We start from the raw sequence: 19250 nt of genomic DNA on the forward strand, positions 1-19250 counted from the left end.
CAAACTCCGTCAGTTTCTTCTCGCCGCCATTTCACTCGAACACGGTTGCACTGACTTGGGAACATCATATTCCTCCAAATTATATTCGCTACAAACACGTCACTCGTTACATTTTTTTGTTGTTGTTGTTTCCCAACTTTAATTAGGTCACATCATGTTTTACTGAAGCACAAGCTTGATTAAAATGAAGATGCAGTAAATAAACAAATAAACAATAAAAATAAATAAATAAATATTATATATATAATTTTTATTTGTTTATCAAATATAAGTTATATAAACAAATTTATTGCACATTTTCCATATTAATATGAATAACGTTTTTTTTCAAGAAGTTTATTTTTAAGAGCAATAAAAGGATGCACAAAATTCAACCATATAAGAAATGAAGACATTATAAAAAATTAGATATTTATAACGTAAATGAAAAAGATCAAGGGATATAGAGAGAAATTGAAAGATATTGGCTACCAAAAGAAGTGGATGGATATTGACCAAAGGGGGGGAGGGAGGAAGATCAGCTGCAAGATGGAAAGAACAGTGAAGAGGGAACAAGCAAATATCTAATCCTTGTAGAGAAGTTTTCTCCCAACCCCTCGTTTCCTTATAATAAAAGAACGATGACCCCTATTTCATTGCTATAAACGAAATGCCTATTTTTTTTTCTCAAAACGAACTGAACCAGTTCTTTGAAAAAAATATAAGGATTTAATACTGAAAAATCATGATGCTCCCAAATTGTGTTAAGTTGGATAAACAACAACAACAACAAAAAAAGCTAAACCGTTCTGGCAATGCGACGGTCTCTTTCGTAAACAGCTAGGCTAAAATAATAATAATTGAACGAGGTTTTAATTAAAGGTTATTAATTCACATGCCTTAGTGAAAATTTCTGAAAATTAGGTTCACAAAAAAAAAAAAAAAAAAAACTTGACCCTAGATGATTTAATTTCCCGTCAACAGATGGCAGTAAGATTACGATGCTGTAAATGGAAATCATGGCTTCTGGGAAAAGCTTATGAGACTTGCTAACTTAAAAGTTCACTCTGAATGTTCTTCATTTGAGTTCGAGATTGAAACCTAGGGCATTTACAAACAAAGAACGTGTTATCATTCTAACCCGAATCCTTTTTTTCCCTTTCAACACATAGTATTGAAAAATCATGATGCTCCTAAATTGTGTTAAGTTGGATAAACAAAAAAAGCTAAATAACCTATTTTGGCAATGCGGCGGACAGAAAACGTAAAACGCTTCGACTTTCTAATTTATTAAGAGAAAGGAAATCAAATATCTGTTATTATTATTTTTATATTCTTATTTTATTTAATTTTTATTTTTATTAGACAAACAATATTTGTCTATTCAAGATTATGACAGTTTCGAAAGTTAACGAAAGCTAGCAAGCTATTCTGGCTTTCTGGCCAATCTCTGAAAACTATCAGAGACTTGAAACGGTAGAAACAGCTGTCCGGGCAATGAAGCTCTTAAATTAATATGAATAACTTTTTTTTTTGAAGAGATATTCATATTAATATTCATGTTTTCATATTTTTTCATTCATGTTTTCATGTTGATATTCATGTTATTCATGTTTCAGTATCGAAGCAGCTCAAGAGAAATGCTCAAATAAGACATATTGTTTGCTTATTTTGCTATAAAAGAATAATGGATATTTATTATACATAATTTTTAAGAATAATTATACAAGTATCACAAATGAAATTAATGGTGTTACAAAGACTTCATAAGCAGATTGCTGATCAGTTTAATTAATAAATGCTGATTTGTTTGATTTTTCTTATGACAACTTATTCCGAGGTACCTATGTAGCCTGTGGAAATGGCATTTGCATTCATGGAGCTGTTATTGTTGTTGTTATGTTCCATCGAGTCGTTTTCGACTCCTGGTTATTCTATGAACATACATTCTCCATTCAGATCTGTGCCTGGTCATGTCTTTCAGAATTTCCAAGCGCATTCTAGGTGCTTTAACTCCATCCACCAATCTAATTCTTGGTCTTCCTCTTCTCCTGCTTCCATCAACTTTAGTAAGCATCATCATCTTCTCCAGACTGTCATTTGCTCGCATAATATGTCCGAAGTATGACAATTTTTGCTTGATGATCATATCGTCGAGGGAGTAATGTGGCTTTATTCTGTCTATCACTGATTTATTGGTTTGCTTTGCATGGTATTCATGCAATTCTTAGCATGGTATTCTCAGTAAGCATTTCCAACTTTCACATCCGTACAATACCACAGGGAATACCATTGCTTTCAGGATTTTGAGTTTTATTGAGAGGCTAATATCTTTATCTTTAAAAAACTTAAATTTGTCATTGCTTTCTCTCCGACTAATAATCTTCTTCTGACTTCTTCAGAAAAATAATTATCTTGATCAATTCGGGATCCTAGGAGCACAAAATTGTTAACTGCTTCCATTTTCTCCCCATATACTTCAAAATCATTAAGTTCACATGTTGCCATAACTTTTGTCTTTTTGAGGTTAAGTTTAAGAACCATATTTAGCACTTTCTTCTTTAACTTTCATAATTAGTTCCTCCAAATCTTCTTTACATTCTGCTAGCAAGGTGGTATCATCTGCATACCTCAAATTGTTAATATTTCGTCCACCAATTTTAATTCCAACTGAAGACTCCTCTAGACCTGCCATTCTTAAAATGTATTCGCTGTACAAGTTAAACAGGTACAGAGATAAAATACATCCTTGTCGCATCCCTTTACCTATTGTGAAATACTCAGTATCTCCAAGATCTGTTCGGACAGTAGCTTCTTGTTCATAATAAAGATTTCTCAGAAGGATAATGAAATGCTCTGGGACCTCCCATTGTTCTTAACACATTCCACAGTTTCACATGATCTACACAGTCAAAAGCCTTGCTATAGTCAAGGAAACAAAGGTAGGCATTCTTTTGATATTCCTGTGCTCTTTCTATTATCTATCTCACATTGGCGATTTGATCTCTTGTTCCTCTGCCTTTTCGAAATCTTCCCTGTTCATCTGGCATTTCTTCCTTCATGAATGGTTCCAGTCTTTTCTGAATGATCTTAAGACTTTACTTGCATGAGAAATCTGTGCTATAGTTCTGTAATTTTCGCACTCTCTCGCATTGCCTTTCTTCAATAAAGGTATATAAACTGATTTTTTCCAAACTATTTGGATCACAACTATTTAGTTGTGATCCAAATTCGCTGACGTACAGCTTTTAAACTGCCTCTTCTCCCAGAGTTTCGAGTAGCTCAATAGGTCTTCCATCTCGTCCTGGTGTCTTCTTACTGGATTGCTGTTGCAGTGCCCACCTCACGTCACTCTCCAGCGGTACTGGCTCCTGCGTGTAATCCTGCTCTTCAAATTTCTCAGAAATTTTGCAGTCCTTTCTGTAAAGCGCTTCTGTATACTCTTTCCATCTTTCTTTGATGTCTGCAGCTTCTGTAAGATATCCTTTGTGTTTACTTTTCAATGTTGTTACCTTAGGACTAAATTTCCCTGTTATTTCTCTGACCTTTTTGAAAAGATCTATTGTTTTTCCTTTCTTGTTTTGGTCTTCTATTTGTTGGCATTCCTGGTTAAAGTATTTTTCCTTATCTCTTCTGGCTTGTCGTTGAAACTCTGCATTTGAATGCTGTGCTTCCTGCAAATTTCCTCTGGACTTCATTTTCCTCTCTTCCTCAGAAGTTTAGATGCCATCTTCTGACAGCCATAAACTGTTGGAATATTCTTCTTTGCATCTGTTTTAATTATATCTTTAATCTCTTCCCATAGTTCTGGTTCTCTTTCACACAAATTGAGTGTGTTGAATCTGTTCTGTATACTAATATTGTATTCAGCTGGTATGTTTCCAAGATCATATCTGATCGACATTTGTGTTGTTTTCAGTTTCCGTAATTTTACATGTATCGTAGCCGCTAGTAACTCGTGGCCTGTTCCACAGTCTGCACCTGGAAAACTCTTGATAGACTGAAATTGCACTTCTCCATTTTCTTTGTCCAAGTATATAGTCAATTTGATTTCTGTATTGTACATCAGGTGATATCCATGTGTAAAATTTTTTTTTGTGCTGTTTAAAGTAGGCGTTAGCAACAAACAAAGAATTCTCTGTACAACTATTCCCTGCAGTGTTACGAATACTTAAACTAAAACCTGTTATTTATTGTTCCTCAGTCTCTCCCACTTTTGCATTCCATAATTGCCATTCCATAGATGCAACACAATAATAGCCATAATTGTGTTGCATCTATCACTTCTTGTAACTTACCATAAAATTCTTCAATGTCTTCTTCTAGTGCCTCTGTAGTATGTGCATAAACCTGAATGATGGTCATATTCATTTGATGCCCACTCACCCTGAGAGAAATGATTCTGTCACTCACTGGATTATAACCTAATACATACCTAGCCATCTTTTTCCTGAGTAAGAAAGATATTCCATTTTTACGACTTGTCTCATGTCCTGAGTAATACACCATATAGTCCATTGACTGAAAATGGCCCATTCCTGTCCATCTAAGTTCATTTATTCCCAATATATCCAGCTTCGTGCGCTCCATTTCCATTTTTTTTTAATTTCCAGCTTACCTTGGTTCATACTTTTAACATTCCAAGTTCCAATCCTGTGGGTTTTTGTGAAACAGGGAGCCTCCCTTTTCCAACCAGCAACATCCGTGACCAAGCTTCCGGGTTTGACCTGGACATACCATAAAATCTAGTTCTACTTATGGAAGCCCTCTGTTCTTCCACAGTTGCATGTTGAATGCCTTCAGACCCGGGGGGGGGGGATCTTACCATCCAGCACCATATCGTACTTTCTCATTTTTGGCATGTTCATGGAATGTTCTTGGCAAGGTACAGAGGTGGTTTGCCATTGCCTTCCTCTGGAATATTTTTCGACTTTCCAGTCTAGATCCGCACTATTCTGTGAAAACGGGAGCGCCTCTGGAAGGATGTGACTCTTCGCCACGCAGTACGGTCTTGGTAAAGAAGAGGCTAAGTCTCTGTATTAGAGATGTATTGCGCATATCTTTACCCTGGAATAATTTCCAGTAAAGAAATTATCCCTTACCGCCATTCATGGAGTTAGACATCCCGAATAAAGGCCATTATACGTTTAGTCATACTCCCCAACTAGAATTTTTTTTTTTTTTTTTTTTTTGATTTTCTTCAGTCAGTTCGTGTCAGTTCTCTGGCACGGGAAAGTTTTCACCTCGCATTTCAAAATATTCGACCGTAGAACTCATGCTAATCACAGAACAATTATACCTGTGTTCTTAATGGGGTAAAGCTACGAGATGGCGCCAGTTGTCTGCGTACTACTCGCTCTACCGAAAAAATATAATGCATTGTTAATATAAACTCACTGTTAGGGAAGCTTTTAAGTATGGAGACTGACTGCCCACTTTTATTAAAAAAATAAAAGGATCTTGAGAGAGTTAATTTTTGCATAATTTATCGAGCCCCGATTATTAGTAAAAGACCACTGGAGTCAAATTCTCATTGCAGGAGTCCCCCATTCTCTCTCTCTCTCTCTCTCTCTCTCACACACACACACACACACACACACACACACACACACAAAGATAATTAAGCAATTAAGCAACAATAATTAAGTAATTACTTAATTACTTACATAATTAAGTAATTAAGCAGAAATATCTTAAACTCATGATATTTCTGCACCAAGCACACTTCCAGACAATGCATTTTACTGACAAATCTCTCTCTCTCCATGAAAAAACTGCTCTCGAACCGTGCTTGTCACTTTTCTAGCCTACAGTTTATATTCATCATCCACATGTTCACTACAGAACTGTTTTGTACCTCCTCCATAACTTTCGTTTTTCTTTTTTTTTGCCAGACTTACATTCTCCTTATACAATTTCTATGGTTGACTTTGTTTTACCCCTTTCTCCCTCCATTTTATAAAAACATTCTTCCACATTATTTTGCTAAAACTGTTCATGAAGATCTGGGAATGGCACTCCCTTGATAGCTACTTCAATGTGGCATTCTACAAACCAGAAACTCTTCTGTTGACCCTTTCCACTATATACTTATTCTCCTTATACATCAGGTAGCCAAATTTGCATACAATCTATATGAAGATGTCTGATTAGGGCCTTATGCAGTGAACTGTAATCTCTTACCTCATCATTGTCATAATACAATGGGATGATTTCACACCTTGAGCAACAGTGTGACTTCTGAGCTTCAGGTCCCAATACACCACCACTCCATGATTTCTCATTTTCTCCTTCAAAAATTTCCTCTCATATTTTTACAGTGTTTCAGCAGTAAAACCAGATTCCCTCAACTTTAAAACATGAGCATAAGTCTAATTCAGGCATATGCTCAAATAAAAATAAAATAAAATTATCACAATATCGTGACGTCAAAATGCTGACATCTTTACTGTACAAATCACAGCAGAAAATATATTGCAATGATCTTTTACAAGTTTTATCTTAAAATTTGTCATCAAACTTCTTATGTGTACCCTGAAGGGATGCACAGAATGTTATAGACAGTATTACATGATTAAGCATACTCATTTATTATTAACTTTGCTCTAGGAAAGTTAATAATAAATAAAAAAAATGAAAAAATATGGAATATATGCGTGTGTGTGGTATAATGTACGTGTGTGTAGTGTATCTACTGTACGATATTGTGGTATCCCGTACATTAAAATTTATTATGGTTTAATTTTTAATTATAATTCAAATTGAAAAATCAAGATATTCTGATTTCTATCCAGAGAAACATTAAAGACCGACTTCTAAAATGGCAATGGAAATGGCATTTGTGACCATGGTAACGTTTTAATCCCGCAGCTCAAAAAAGACTATAGAACTCAGTTCTCAGATATATGCATTTTCTGAGGGTTAAGAGATGATGGCACTCATCTGTAGTAATCACTCCCCTGAAACACTTTAATTTATTAATAGATTCCAACTTATTTTCAGTGATGGCAAAAAGATAGACACCAGCTACCTATCTCTCATCAAAAACATTAATCGGGACTAAACCAGATAAAGCAGCTTTACTTATAACTTTTGAGGAATAAACAGTATTAGAGAATTAAAGAAAACAATTCATTTTACTTCAGATGGTGGCCCTTTACGCATAAGAACGTACCTGAATAGGTAAAACAGATTGATTTAGTTTGAATTAGCCTAAGAAACTAAATCTATGGGGCACGTATTATATCTATTAATTGTGCATGTTTAGTTTTGCAGGATGAACAATGGAGTGGATGGCATGTTCTTTCATATGAAACTGGTTAACTCACTTTTTTTTGTAAAGCCCATTTATTTATTTACTTATTTATTCTTATGGCGAAAAAGAATACAACGCAGCTATAAGTTAATGTCTAGTCCATGTCTCTAACCAGGCGTCCAAAGGTTACAACCTTCTGGACTACATGCAGCAACCATGGAAAATACACAACCGAAAAAACTCCATGTAAAGGCCATGATGCAGATTACTCCCTTTCTGGACCGGATTTGAATCGAGATATTTTTAATGTGACATCCTCACGACCAGCATAAAGTATAGTTTGATAGATTTATGGATAGAAATACTACGAAATATTAGGTTTATATTTTACTCTTGTACAAGTATTAAGGTTAGAAGAAGTTTACATTCATTTGTTATTTACTGGTGCTATCTTATCCACTCTCTATCCGGTTTATCAGGCTGGCCATTAAATCTGGAGAAAACAGATAAAAATGATCGATGAATATGAAAAATAAAAAATAAAATAAAATAAAACCATGCGCGATATCCAGTGAATTTACACTGCTTTGAAAGAAATCAGTGGAGACCCGTATGGACAAGGTGCGTCGTGCCATGGCATAATTTGGAGAAATATGACTCCCAAGTTATGCAACTGTGTCCAGGTGAAATTGCTATGAGAAGGCACCTGACGGCGTTTGAAAGGATGCCATGTTGCAGGCCTATCTCGTCTGGAAATTGTTAGCCACTTGGGCCATCCTAGGTCAAAAATCAGTGATTCCATGCTGAGACGGAAGCGCAAGGAGTCAACTACAAATGCTACCACAGTTGACAATTCACCACACTCAGCAAACGTGACTGTAGGGTGGTAGGAAGGATAATATCTAGAAACCACCATTCGTCGGCCGAGACGTTGATTACGGATTTCCGTGCATGGACTGGAAGATAAATCAGCACAAAAACATTCAGAGCCAAGGCTCACAACATGCGATTTCATTGTAGGAACGCAATATACAAGTTCTACATTACCCGAACCAACATACAGTGGTGCAAAGACCGTGTACAGTGGAACGTGGAAGCTCGAAAAGCTATGTTATGGAGCGATGAATAACGCTACACCATCTACCCAGCATATGGACGGGTGTAGGTGTGGCGAATGCCCGGTAAACATCTCTTACCAGAGTGCGCATCCCTAACTATGAAATCTGAGGTGGCGGTGTGATGCAATGGTCCTGTTTTTCCTGGTTTGGTCTTGGGCGTCTTTTTGTAGTGACGCAAATATTGATGTCCGAGAGATATCTGAACATTCTGGACAATGCAATGCTTCCTATTTTTTGGCGTTTCTACGGAAATGACCATTGTCTCTTTCAACAAGAGAATGCACGGTGTTATAAGGCTGCTGCTATTAGTGGTTTGTCATGAACTTCACCACAATTGACTGGGCTCCACAGAGCCCTGACCTCAGCCCTATTGAACATTTGTGGAATGAATTGCAGCATCGGTTGAGGTCAAGGGACGCCAGCCCCCATAATAGTATAGATCTGCATTACTTGCCTACAGGAGGAATGGTCCAAAATTCCCAGTTATCGCCATCGCACGCTTGAGGAAAATATGCCCCAGAATTGCTGCAGCCATCGCAGCAAAAGGAGATCCTACATCTTATTAAGGCGTGGGCCATGACTGTTTCTTTCTCACACTATGGAGTCTGTTGACTTCTTTCCAAGCATTGACAATAATGCAAATCATATTCTTGGGCTCATTTCCAGTCAAAATCATTAATCACGGAGACTTAAAGATTGTGAAGATACAGATATCTGAAGCATCGCTTGATTTTACTTGAATATTCAACATGGCATCAAAGCTTCGGTACACATACTAAGTTTTCTGAAAAGTGTATATATGGTATATTACTATAACACACACACACACACACACACACACACACACACACACACACACACACACACACACACACACACACACATATATATATTCATTTTTAATATAAACTGACTATAAACCCGAGAATTATAATAAATTGAGATTATTATAATCTTTCTATGTTCTTATCGCCTGATGAATTGCGTTTTTAAATAAATATAAATCTCAATTTATTATAATCTCGGGTTTATAGTCAGTTTATATTAAAAATGAACATATCCCAACCCCGAGTTAATAGTAGTAGTCATATATATATATATGACTACTACTATTGTATAGTAATATAGATTTATACTATCAGTACTATCTTTATCTTGATAGTACTGATAGTAGAAATGGATATTGATTTATATTATCCGTACTATCTATAGGAATCAATACAGTATTACTAGCAGCTTGAAAGATGGAGACTAGCTGCTCATTAGTCTGCAGAAAGTTAGAGCTAATGCAGCTTTTGCTACTCCGCTTGAGGAATTATCATTTTTTTATCTTAAATTATTGTTGTACTATTTTATGTATATTTAGGAAGGTGCATTCTCAATGTGGAATGGTAGTTAAATTTAGAAATATGCAGCATAAATGTCGCTTATTAAAAGGCCCTAGAAGATATGTGGCCCAATTAGCTAGTCATCCACATCAGATAATAGAAAAATGACACTGAAAATTGCTTTTTACTCTTCCATGTGGATTGTCATACGTGCTTAAATAGGAATTTCTTGTATGATGAAACAATGGAAGCAGGCGAGTATTACACTAACAATAGAATTTCACTCTTTTACTCAAAGATTCAATTGATTGATAATAGAAAGGAATAAGTTTCTTAGATTTTTAGCGTGTGGGCTGTACTTTGCTATTTGAGTAACATTTTCTTCTTAGTCCACATATATTGTGGTAGTACAGTTTTCTTGGATTTGGTTAAGAGTATTATTAATTTAACACAAGTCAAACTGCAACATCTCATTAGGGACGTTGCCACTAAGACTAAGAGATGTCATTCAAATTGGAAAATATGAACAGCATGTACGCAGTAGGAAAATTGACTTCTATATCATCTATCTAAAGTGGTAGCTATTTTATTGGCTCACTAATGAATATGTCAGCACCTTCTCTCGCGCTAATTTTCAAATCCCTAAACTCCATCCCCATAGCCGTTCATAATCTTATCCATGTTCAGGACATTGACTAGGAATGGACTAGAATAATATCTTGAAATAGTTATGATATATGTACCCATATCAACAGAATTGGCAAATTCTTTTAAGAACTAAAGTTTCCAAGAAAATTGCGTAAAATGAGTGTGAAAAACACAGTAGTAAACACAAAACTAGGCAGTTACTGCTTGGAGAACATCAAAATATTAAACACAAAACAACAACTTTGGCCGGCTTGGTTGGCTGAATTGATAGCATATCCGCTCTCCAGCCAAAAGGCTGCGGATTCGAATCCCGCCGTGGGCATGGATGTTTGTGATTATCTGTGGAAATATCAGTGGTGGTCGGCAGTAGATGGCATTGGTGTAGTTGTGGTCAGTTGGTGATTGAATAGTGGAGACGAAGATGTAGAGCAGGTGCCCTCCCTCGATGAGTTCTTGGAGGTTCAAATAATAATAATTATACAATTTTTGAATAAGTGCTGATCACTACATTTTACATTACCACAGCGAAACTCAACCAGGTTGTGCTTTATCCTTTAAGTCACCGAGCCAGTATTAAGTATGGGTCTGTCTTCTGAATATAATGAGAATCACCTCTAGAATAGGAAGAGTTTTGTTGCAAAAAGGTAAATACAGCTAGAATGCGATAAGATTTTTTTTACCCTTATATCATTTGGATCCGTTTATAAAATATTCAAAATTTCACAATGACAACGACATTAGATAATTAATTAATTTTTGTTCTTCTCAGGCATGTTTTTCTATATGGATGATATAGAGAAATCGCTTTCAGTTATGTTTTGGTGAAAAAGAAATGGAATAACTGATATGTTCGAAATTAATTTATTTGATAATTTGGAATAATTTCCATTAGCAAGGATTGAATACGAATAAGCATTTAAATTAACATTCGATTATCACCTACAATATATAATACGTGTGTATTTGATAAAATATGAACGAATTCTTTTAGATATGAGAGCCCTTCATTGCTTTCTGGCAACAAGTGCATAAGATGAAATTTAAAAAAAAAAATAATAGAAAACATGGTTCATTATAAATATGAGCAGGGAGACTCAATTTTTCTTGAAAATTATTGTTCCATTTACTGATATTTTTCTCTTAAATTACAAATATGGGATGTTTATATATATATATATATATATATATATATATATATATATATATATTACTTCAGACACTGATTGAATTCGGAATAAATTCAGGATCTAGCCAAAGATAGGGCATATCTTGTGTGCGGCTTCTTCTCTTTATCATCTCACTGATTTTGCGAAGTTCCTCCCGGAATCTGTAAAGATGAAGTAAAACGTAAAGTGGTGGACGATTAAGTTAAGTAATGCACACGCACACAAATATATATATATATATATATATATATATATATATATATATATATATAAATAATAAATAAATAAAAATTAATAAATATTAATTTTTATTTATTAAATAGAAATAAAATTTATTAAATAATTAAATAAAAATAAATAAATATTAATCTTGGATCGCCAATATGGATTTAACCAGTCTTGGTGGATAGTTTCTCCTCATTGGATTTCTCCATGACTACTGAAGTACCGTAATGGTATTCTCTCTCTCTCTCTCTCTCTCTCTCTCTCTCTCTCTCTCTCTCTCTCTCTCTCTCACACACACACACACACACACACACCCACAAACACAGACTTCCTGCCATGCATTAACACAGACCTCTACCCATTCTCCAGTGGGAAGGGTTGGGGACTGAATACAATCTAGTGAATCTAGTGTAGTGAAAACAGAAATATAATAATAAAAATCCGCATGTTAACGATTGTTTGTTATAAATTTGTTATAAGACTACATACATCCCCAACTGCATTCCTATCATTGTATTAAATTCATTGACGCTGATGCAGCTAAAGTATGGCTGCAAGCACAACTTGCTGTGCGCTCCTGGCACACAGCTGTCATATTTGCTTGTAGTCTCTCTTCATGATATTAATAATATAGTGTTATGTTTCAATCAAAGAAACGTGGTTCCGTGTTCTGATCTAGACATTTTCAGTAATAATTAATAACAGACACGCTTAACTAATAAATGTTTAGGAGGTTCTGAAACAATACTATCCTGCAACGAATCCTGTTATATTTGCTGCAACGTTGATTAGATTTGCGTGACATGCGGAATCCGAAGAGTAACTTGAACTGCCATCTTCTAGAAATTAAATATGATGCTACACTAACCGTTATTTTTGAATAGTAAGTGGTCATTTGAAAGGAAAGATGGTAAGTCAACATTAAGGCAGTAACGACATTTTTTGTGTCGTAATTCTTAACAAAGTAAATTATTCTGAAATATTTATAAACTCAAAATTTGATTTAAAGTTTATCTATATATATAATTCCCTTCTGCCATACTGCCGGGAGGAGGGTAGCTATATGCTACCATACTAGGTGATTATGAACAAGGTGGTTTCCCGTTGATTTCCTTGCTGTACTATATCCTATGGCTGTAGCCTGTGTGTTCACGGGATTGGTTTGCGGGATGAAAAACCCAGATAAACTGGTGGTAAAAACCCTGCTGTCCAGGCTCGGATAACTTGGCTATGGCTGAGGAAGATCCTTAAGCTCCTCACGTCATCGACGGAAATCGAACCTAGGACACTCCTTTCCAGGCATATGGTTGCGAAGCGCATAGCCACTAGGCTAACTGCGCGGACGCTGGTTTGATGATTACTGATTATAATATCCATAGCTAAAATCTATGGCCCATTTTTTTTTTTTTAATTTCCTTGCGTTGGATGCTTTTGTAGGATATGCTTAGAAAAATATTCACGACACTGGTTTTCCCCCAGGACGTCAATCCCCCCCCTTTTCCTTACAGTAAAGTCAAGTCAGTATCTGAAGCCGGATAGAAATAAAGTGGAAACGAAATGCCCATATCAATCATTTTATTTCTAAAATTCAGTAATTAAAGAATCCATTCTATAAATGCAATATGTTTCTGTAAATAATATTTGCAGAAATATTTAAAACAAACTGCGGAAAAAATATTCGGTTAAATTCATTCATTTTTTTAATTCCTAAGAAAATGCTCCGACACTACGACAGCCTATCGTTCTAAACATAACTCCTTCCTTGGTTAAAAAAAAATATAAAAATGAATATAATAATAAACTGAGATAAAGAGACAAAAAGGCTCAGTCCAGCGATGCAAAATTATAGAAGTTAAGTGGATATTGAATCCAAAATTATTTCCAAGCTAAATATAGAAACTCTTACGCTTGGATCCGCCGAAACTTTTATAGTTTCTATATATTCGGCATGAAACTCTTAGAATCTCTATCTTTAGAGTTTCTATATTCGGCTTGGAAATAATGTTGGATTCAATATCCACTTAATTTGTATAATATAATAATAACGCTTCTGTACTCTTCCTCCACTCACTTGCACAACATTCTTTAAGAACAAGATGCATTAATAGCGGTAAAGCGTATTTTTTCCCCTTTTCAAAATATTCCGCATAAATGAATATAATTTTATAGCAATTAATGCAGGAGATGAAGAGAGATGCTCGCAAAGACCAAAAATTTGTTAATTTCGTTATTTTTAAGGAAATGAGTTAAAATTTCAGGAGGAAATATTGTTTTATGCACTTCTGTTTTAATGCTGTTTTTTTAAAAAAAATCATATTGAAGGAAGTTTGTGGTAGAAATGTTTTCTTCTTCCTTCTTTGTCTTAATAGCTTAGAACAGTTGTTTCCATACTGGATCTACAGTCTATCTTAGGAAAGTTTTAATTGCTACTCATCTTAGAAACACCGATTAACTTTTACAAATAACTACCAAGTGAAGTATTTTATTAATATCAAATGTACTAATGATTTAATTCATTTTGCAAATGATATTAACACGTGATGCAGTATATTTATATGACTGCAAGACTCACCACATTTCACATCACTTACTAAATTTATTTTAAGAGTTTATTATTTTTTCCCCTCATATCGCTGCACTCTTCATATGCGAATAAGGGAAATTTTATCTTTCGTAAAAGTATGTTTAAAATACCAAATGTAACAAGTTTATTTTATTAGTAACTGTATCGTTAACTAGTACTGTCTCGATGAAAGTCTTAAATTTCAGAAAACAGTGAGAAATTAATTTTATTGTATAAAAACTGCATCCGTATTTAATATAATTTACGCACCAATATTTCGGGAATTAAATTTGCGGATTGCTACTTTTATTTTATTTTGCAAACAGAAATGGTAAAATATATTTAACTTTAATTTAATTGAAAAATTAATTTGACTTTCTTGAATAAACGTCCGAGACACTGCAATCAATGTACTATGATATACACTCTACAAAGAACTGAGGTATAAATTATGGAACTACGTTATTGAAAATTACGTCTTGCCTCCTTAACATAGCGCTGCCCTTTAAATGAATCATTACAAGTTGACTCCACACTGCAAGTATGGACCCCAAACCACTAACGAAAGTTTCTAGAACCAAACCTGGTATTTCCGAAATAGTACTTGAAAGTTGCAGTTGAAAATCAACAAATCACATGAGTAAACCAGAAAAACGCACGAAAACTGCGTCCGGAGCTGATTCCTGTCTAACGGGATGCCCTTAGTAAGTGGAAGTTGTTGTTTGTCCTTTCTCAGTGTTATACCTCCGGTGTTTCGAAATGGATGGGAATTTACGTTTGCTGAATCACCCGATAAGGTGATACAGCAAACGGAATCTAGTGCACGGAATTCTTAATTGAATTCCGTGCACTAGAATGTTCACTCGTTTTTATCGCCTCTTCTCTGAGCGCAGCGCAGTTTCTGAACTGCAAATAGGGGTGAAAATTTGAAGTAAATGAGAAATATGCATGGCGTGGCTCCACCGTACTTCATTTGTATAGTCCAGCGGTATCTTGATGAAAAGTTTTCTGATAGATGGATTAGTCGACATGGACCAATTACGTAGCTTCCTCAGTCACCTGACCTAAATATTTGTGGAGCCATTTGAAATCACTGGAACATTCTACTGCAGTGGGGAATGTTGAACGTGTTTAACATGACATTTACGCATGCTATTAGACATTAGAAGTGAACTTTCGAGCGCCCAAGGCTATTAATAGTGAGACGGCTTCAACGGAAGTCATTTTGCACAACTGCTGTAAAATAAGTTCAGCTTTACCGGGTTTCCTTTGCTACTTACCTAGTTTTCCCAATTCTTTACACTTTATCATGCTATCTGGGAGTTGTCGGTATTTGTGCTGTCAGTATTAACACAATTTTCTGTGCTAGTGCGTGGATTCATGCCTCTAGATGTACTGAAGTTTCCTTAGAAATGCGAAATTTCCGGAACTTCTTAGTTCTTAGGTGTAGAATGCACCTTTAAAGTTTATGGCACAGGTACGAATCACCGTAACATTTAAACAAGTTTTGGGAATGGCATAATTACTTTTTTTTAAAAAAATTCATTGATGTTTAGTATAAAGAAAGTAATATATGCCGCAGTTACACCACCAGTTAAGTAATCATTTTATTGCAGTATTATTTGTTCCTAACTATACGAGTAGATAATCTGTATGGTCTATTTTGTGTCATTACTGTATGAACGAGATTAGAAAGCGACTTCTGTCTCTTTCTAGCCTTGTTCCTACTGTCATGACACCAAAGAAGACGTGTGAATAATAATAAAAACCTATTTACACAGGATTTCTTTTTATGCTATATTCAAAGAGAGTTCACGAATAATAATACTAAAGAAACCTGAAAGAAACCTTTAATATCTCTTAAAGTCATTATGTCCTAACATCACTCTGGCATCTTATGCTCAGAGATGTCATTGATTCCCAGCTACCACTTGTAAGCCGATTAAATTCGTTTTCTAATTACTCTTATAAGTTTGAATGTACTGACGATATATTTATGATAGAGTACAAGCTGTAGACACACTAAACAATTTTTTAAATATGTCTCAATTAAATTTAAGAAGAGAAAAGGCGATAAACAAATACTTACTCTTGGGCTGCAGCTATGTCTACAGGGTCGTACATGTATTGCACCTCGAAGTCTCCTAGAGATTTGGTGCTCTTCTGGCTTAATAGTTTAGTAATTAGCATCATGTCTAATGTGATTTCTTTATTTGGTAGTACTGCCACGATGTCTTGCTCTGTTCTAGGTGCCTGTAAAACAACACCACACGAAGTTAATCATAGCAATGCACTCGCGCGCACACACATACAGCTACAGTTGATAGTTTATAGAGCTGAATTACTTATAATAATTTTTAAATATTAATGTATGGTATGCTGTCTCCAATTTCAAAAAAAGAAACCGACTTTTACGATTATTTCTAATTTGTGTATATTCCACCAAATGAGAAGGGGGACACATCTTGTCTTTCCGCGGTTTCAAAGCATCGCGTGACTGCAAGTCACTGCTGTTATGCTTTCCATTTAGCTTGGAGCATATTCATGGAAGAGTGACCATAAGATGTTGCAAGTCGTTAAATGAAGTCATGCATATGGATCCTGAGGAAAATAATGTTATGAAGATGAATTTTGGCTAGAGAAAAATCCCAGTGCAGTGTCTTCCGTTTTTTTTTCTATTTTTTAAGCAGGCATTTAGGATGCTTTCTTGTGCGCAGATTAGACAAGAAGTGTAGTTTTTCGTCATCTTGATGTCTGTTCTTCTTATGTATTTATATCAGAGAAAGAGAGAGACGTCATACTCCCAATCAAATTGTTGCATGTATCCTCAAGGAAAATTGTTGGGAGGAGATTAGTAACGATGTATCGTTACTAATCTCCTATCAACAATTTTCCTCCGAATTATTCTGCTTGGCAGCACTCCAATATTGCCTGATCTTATATTTGTCTTCTAAGGCACTTCCTGACTGAATCGATGAGCACCTTGATCTTCGTCTTCCTGATATCTTGCCACAAATACTTCTTTTTTCTAATCTTTCCATTCTCCTTCTGATAGGCTTCACTTTTCATATGATTTTGCCAATGTTGCCATTGAGGCAATCTGAGAGCTGGCTTAGAACTAAAACACTTGATCAAAGACGGGAGTCCACTGATAAGTGAGTTTAGAAGAAAATTAGGGATTTATTTTTTAATTTATTCATTTCTTTCTCTACGGATTCTTCATAAAATATCGTAGTCTCTTTTACAGATGCCAGTGGAAATTTCTTAATCTCTTTTACAGATTAAGAAATAATATCTTATTTCTTTGTAATGTTTTATTTGTTTGATAGATACTTCCATAACTTGTATTATGTTTATCCCAAGCTTTTAAATAGCGTAGAAGGTAGAGCACAGCAGCTTAGGTTCTTTAAAAAAAGCAATTGCATATTGAAAGTGGTCTACTTTTATATCCCAAATACAAAATTTTAATACTGAATGGTTTTGCATACTACCTCCTCCTGAGCCGTATAAGCAGTATCACGCTAATCTGCTGAAAACTAAATTAATCAAAGTAATCTTTATTTATATGTTTACTTCAGTAATAAATTAACCAGTATCCTATTTCTTTGCATGGGTTCACTTAGTAATGAAATATTGCATTGTGGCTAATTCAAAGTCACTGTGATGCAGTTGTTTGGAACGAATGCTATCGATAAAATGCGGAATCGGTTATAGATATTTTCAGCCAATTTTAGGCCTATGAGCTAATATTGTATTCTCAAAAAGAAATAAATAAAGAAAATAAAATTTTAAAAATTCTCAGCAATACGCCATTTATAGATAGTGATCATACTTTAAAGTGACTTGAAGTGGTCTAAGGTTACAGTTTTTTTTTGTTGTTGTTGTTTGTTTCTAACATCTATTCGATTTAAAAAAAAAAAAAAAACTGCCGCTTACCTTATCTCTCGGAATATCTTCCGATAACATTCCAGCATAATTTGGAGGAAAACCATATTCATCGTATTGCTGGAAGTTGGCAGCAGCATGTCCAACGCTGCATGTGCTGATTATGACGGTCACGGTGTCGATGATCTCCTCGACTGAAGTGAATTTATCATTCTCCTGACCTGGTACGCCCTAAAGGAAAGCATGACAAATATAATAAGTAACTGAAGTCTTCCAATTAAGGAATTATATCAGGAAGAATGTAATCATCGCAATATGCAGGCGATAAGTCATAATTTGAAAGTTCAGTTACAATTGCATTAAGTGAAGGTGAAGAATCAAATCATATCACAGAATGATATCGAAATTACTTTAAGCACTTGGAAATATAACGAAATTAGCTATTAAAAACTGAAGCAGTGCATAGTATTTAGTAAAGCTACAAAGTGTACCCAATCGTGTTTCCGAATTATCGTTTTTAACTGACATTTAGATACTTCGATTTGTTTTGAACAGACTGATTCTTGGAATTTTAAGAGAAATGTGAATAATGCGGAAAATATTACGTGTGGATGAAAATATAATTAAATTTACATGAATTATTGGTAACTTTTTTTTTGCTTAAAGAAATACATGGAAATCTACGTAAAGAAATTGTTCTACAAATTATTATTAGTAACAGACTGTTTCATAGCAAAATAAATGATTAGCGAATCCGATGTATATCTTTTATATTTTTATACATTTGATATCAGCTATTTTAAGTCGTACCTTTAGACCGACACCTCCCAGTTCTCTTTCTTTCACCAGTTCCTCTCTCCACCGGTGCAACTCATAATCGTGAGCAATCTTCTCGCCAAAGTCTGAAAGAAAATATTTTTTCTTAAAAAAATATGAAATCATGAGACAGAACAGTTAATCATTTTAGCGGGTAACATTCACTAGCTAGTGTAATTTTCAATGTTCACCTAATCGTTTAGCTAACAAGATATTACCTAATGAATTAACATGGAACTAAAAACATCTGGGAATGAATTCATACAA

General features: G+C 34.9%; 2 protein-coding genes across 7 annotated transcripts in view; one reads left to right on the top strand and one right to left on the bottom strand.

Moving 5' to 3' along the window:
* Window positions 1–19250, top strand: part of LOC150104704 (uncharacterized) — a 352800-nt gene that overhangs the window by 92292 nt on the left and 241258 nt on the right. Inside the window, exon 1 of one of the 6 annotated variants that reach the window (XM_090395294.1) lies at window positions 10954–10972. The exons of the other annotated variants lie outside the window; for them this stretch is intronic. The gene's annotated coding sequence lies outside the window, so the exon portion shown is untranslated. Of the gene's footprint in view, window positions 1–10953; window positions 10973–19250 lie in introns of those variants that run through there. 6 annotated transcript variants of the gene reach the window in all.
* The window catches only part of LOC150104705 (allene oxide synthase-lipoxygenase protein-like), a 42545-nt gene continuing 34835 nt past the window's right edge, over window positions 11541–19250 (bottom strand). The window contains exons 4-7 of the mRNA XM_090395286.1: window positions 18978–19069; window positions 18219–18398; window positions 16372–16535; window positions 11541–11655 (exon numbers count right to left, since the gene is read on the bottom strand). Of these exons, the coding sequence (XP_090251412.1) occupies window positions 11541–11655; window positions 16372–16535; window positions 18219–18398; window positions 18978–19069 (551 nt within the window). The remainder of the gene's footprint in view (window positions 11656–16371; window positions 16536–18218; window positions 18399–18977; window positions 19070–19250) is intronic.

This window comes from Typopeltis vanoorti, chromosome 7 (assembly GCF_054136105.1).
Source record: "Typopeltis vanoorti isolate ZY-2024b chromosome 7, IOZ_Tvanoo_1.0, whole genome shotgun sequence".
NCBI classification, from domain to species: Eukaryota; Metazoa; Arthropoda; class Arachnida; order Uropygi; family Thelyphonidae; genus Typopeltis; species Typopeltis vanoorti.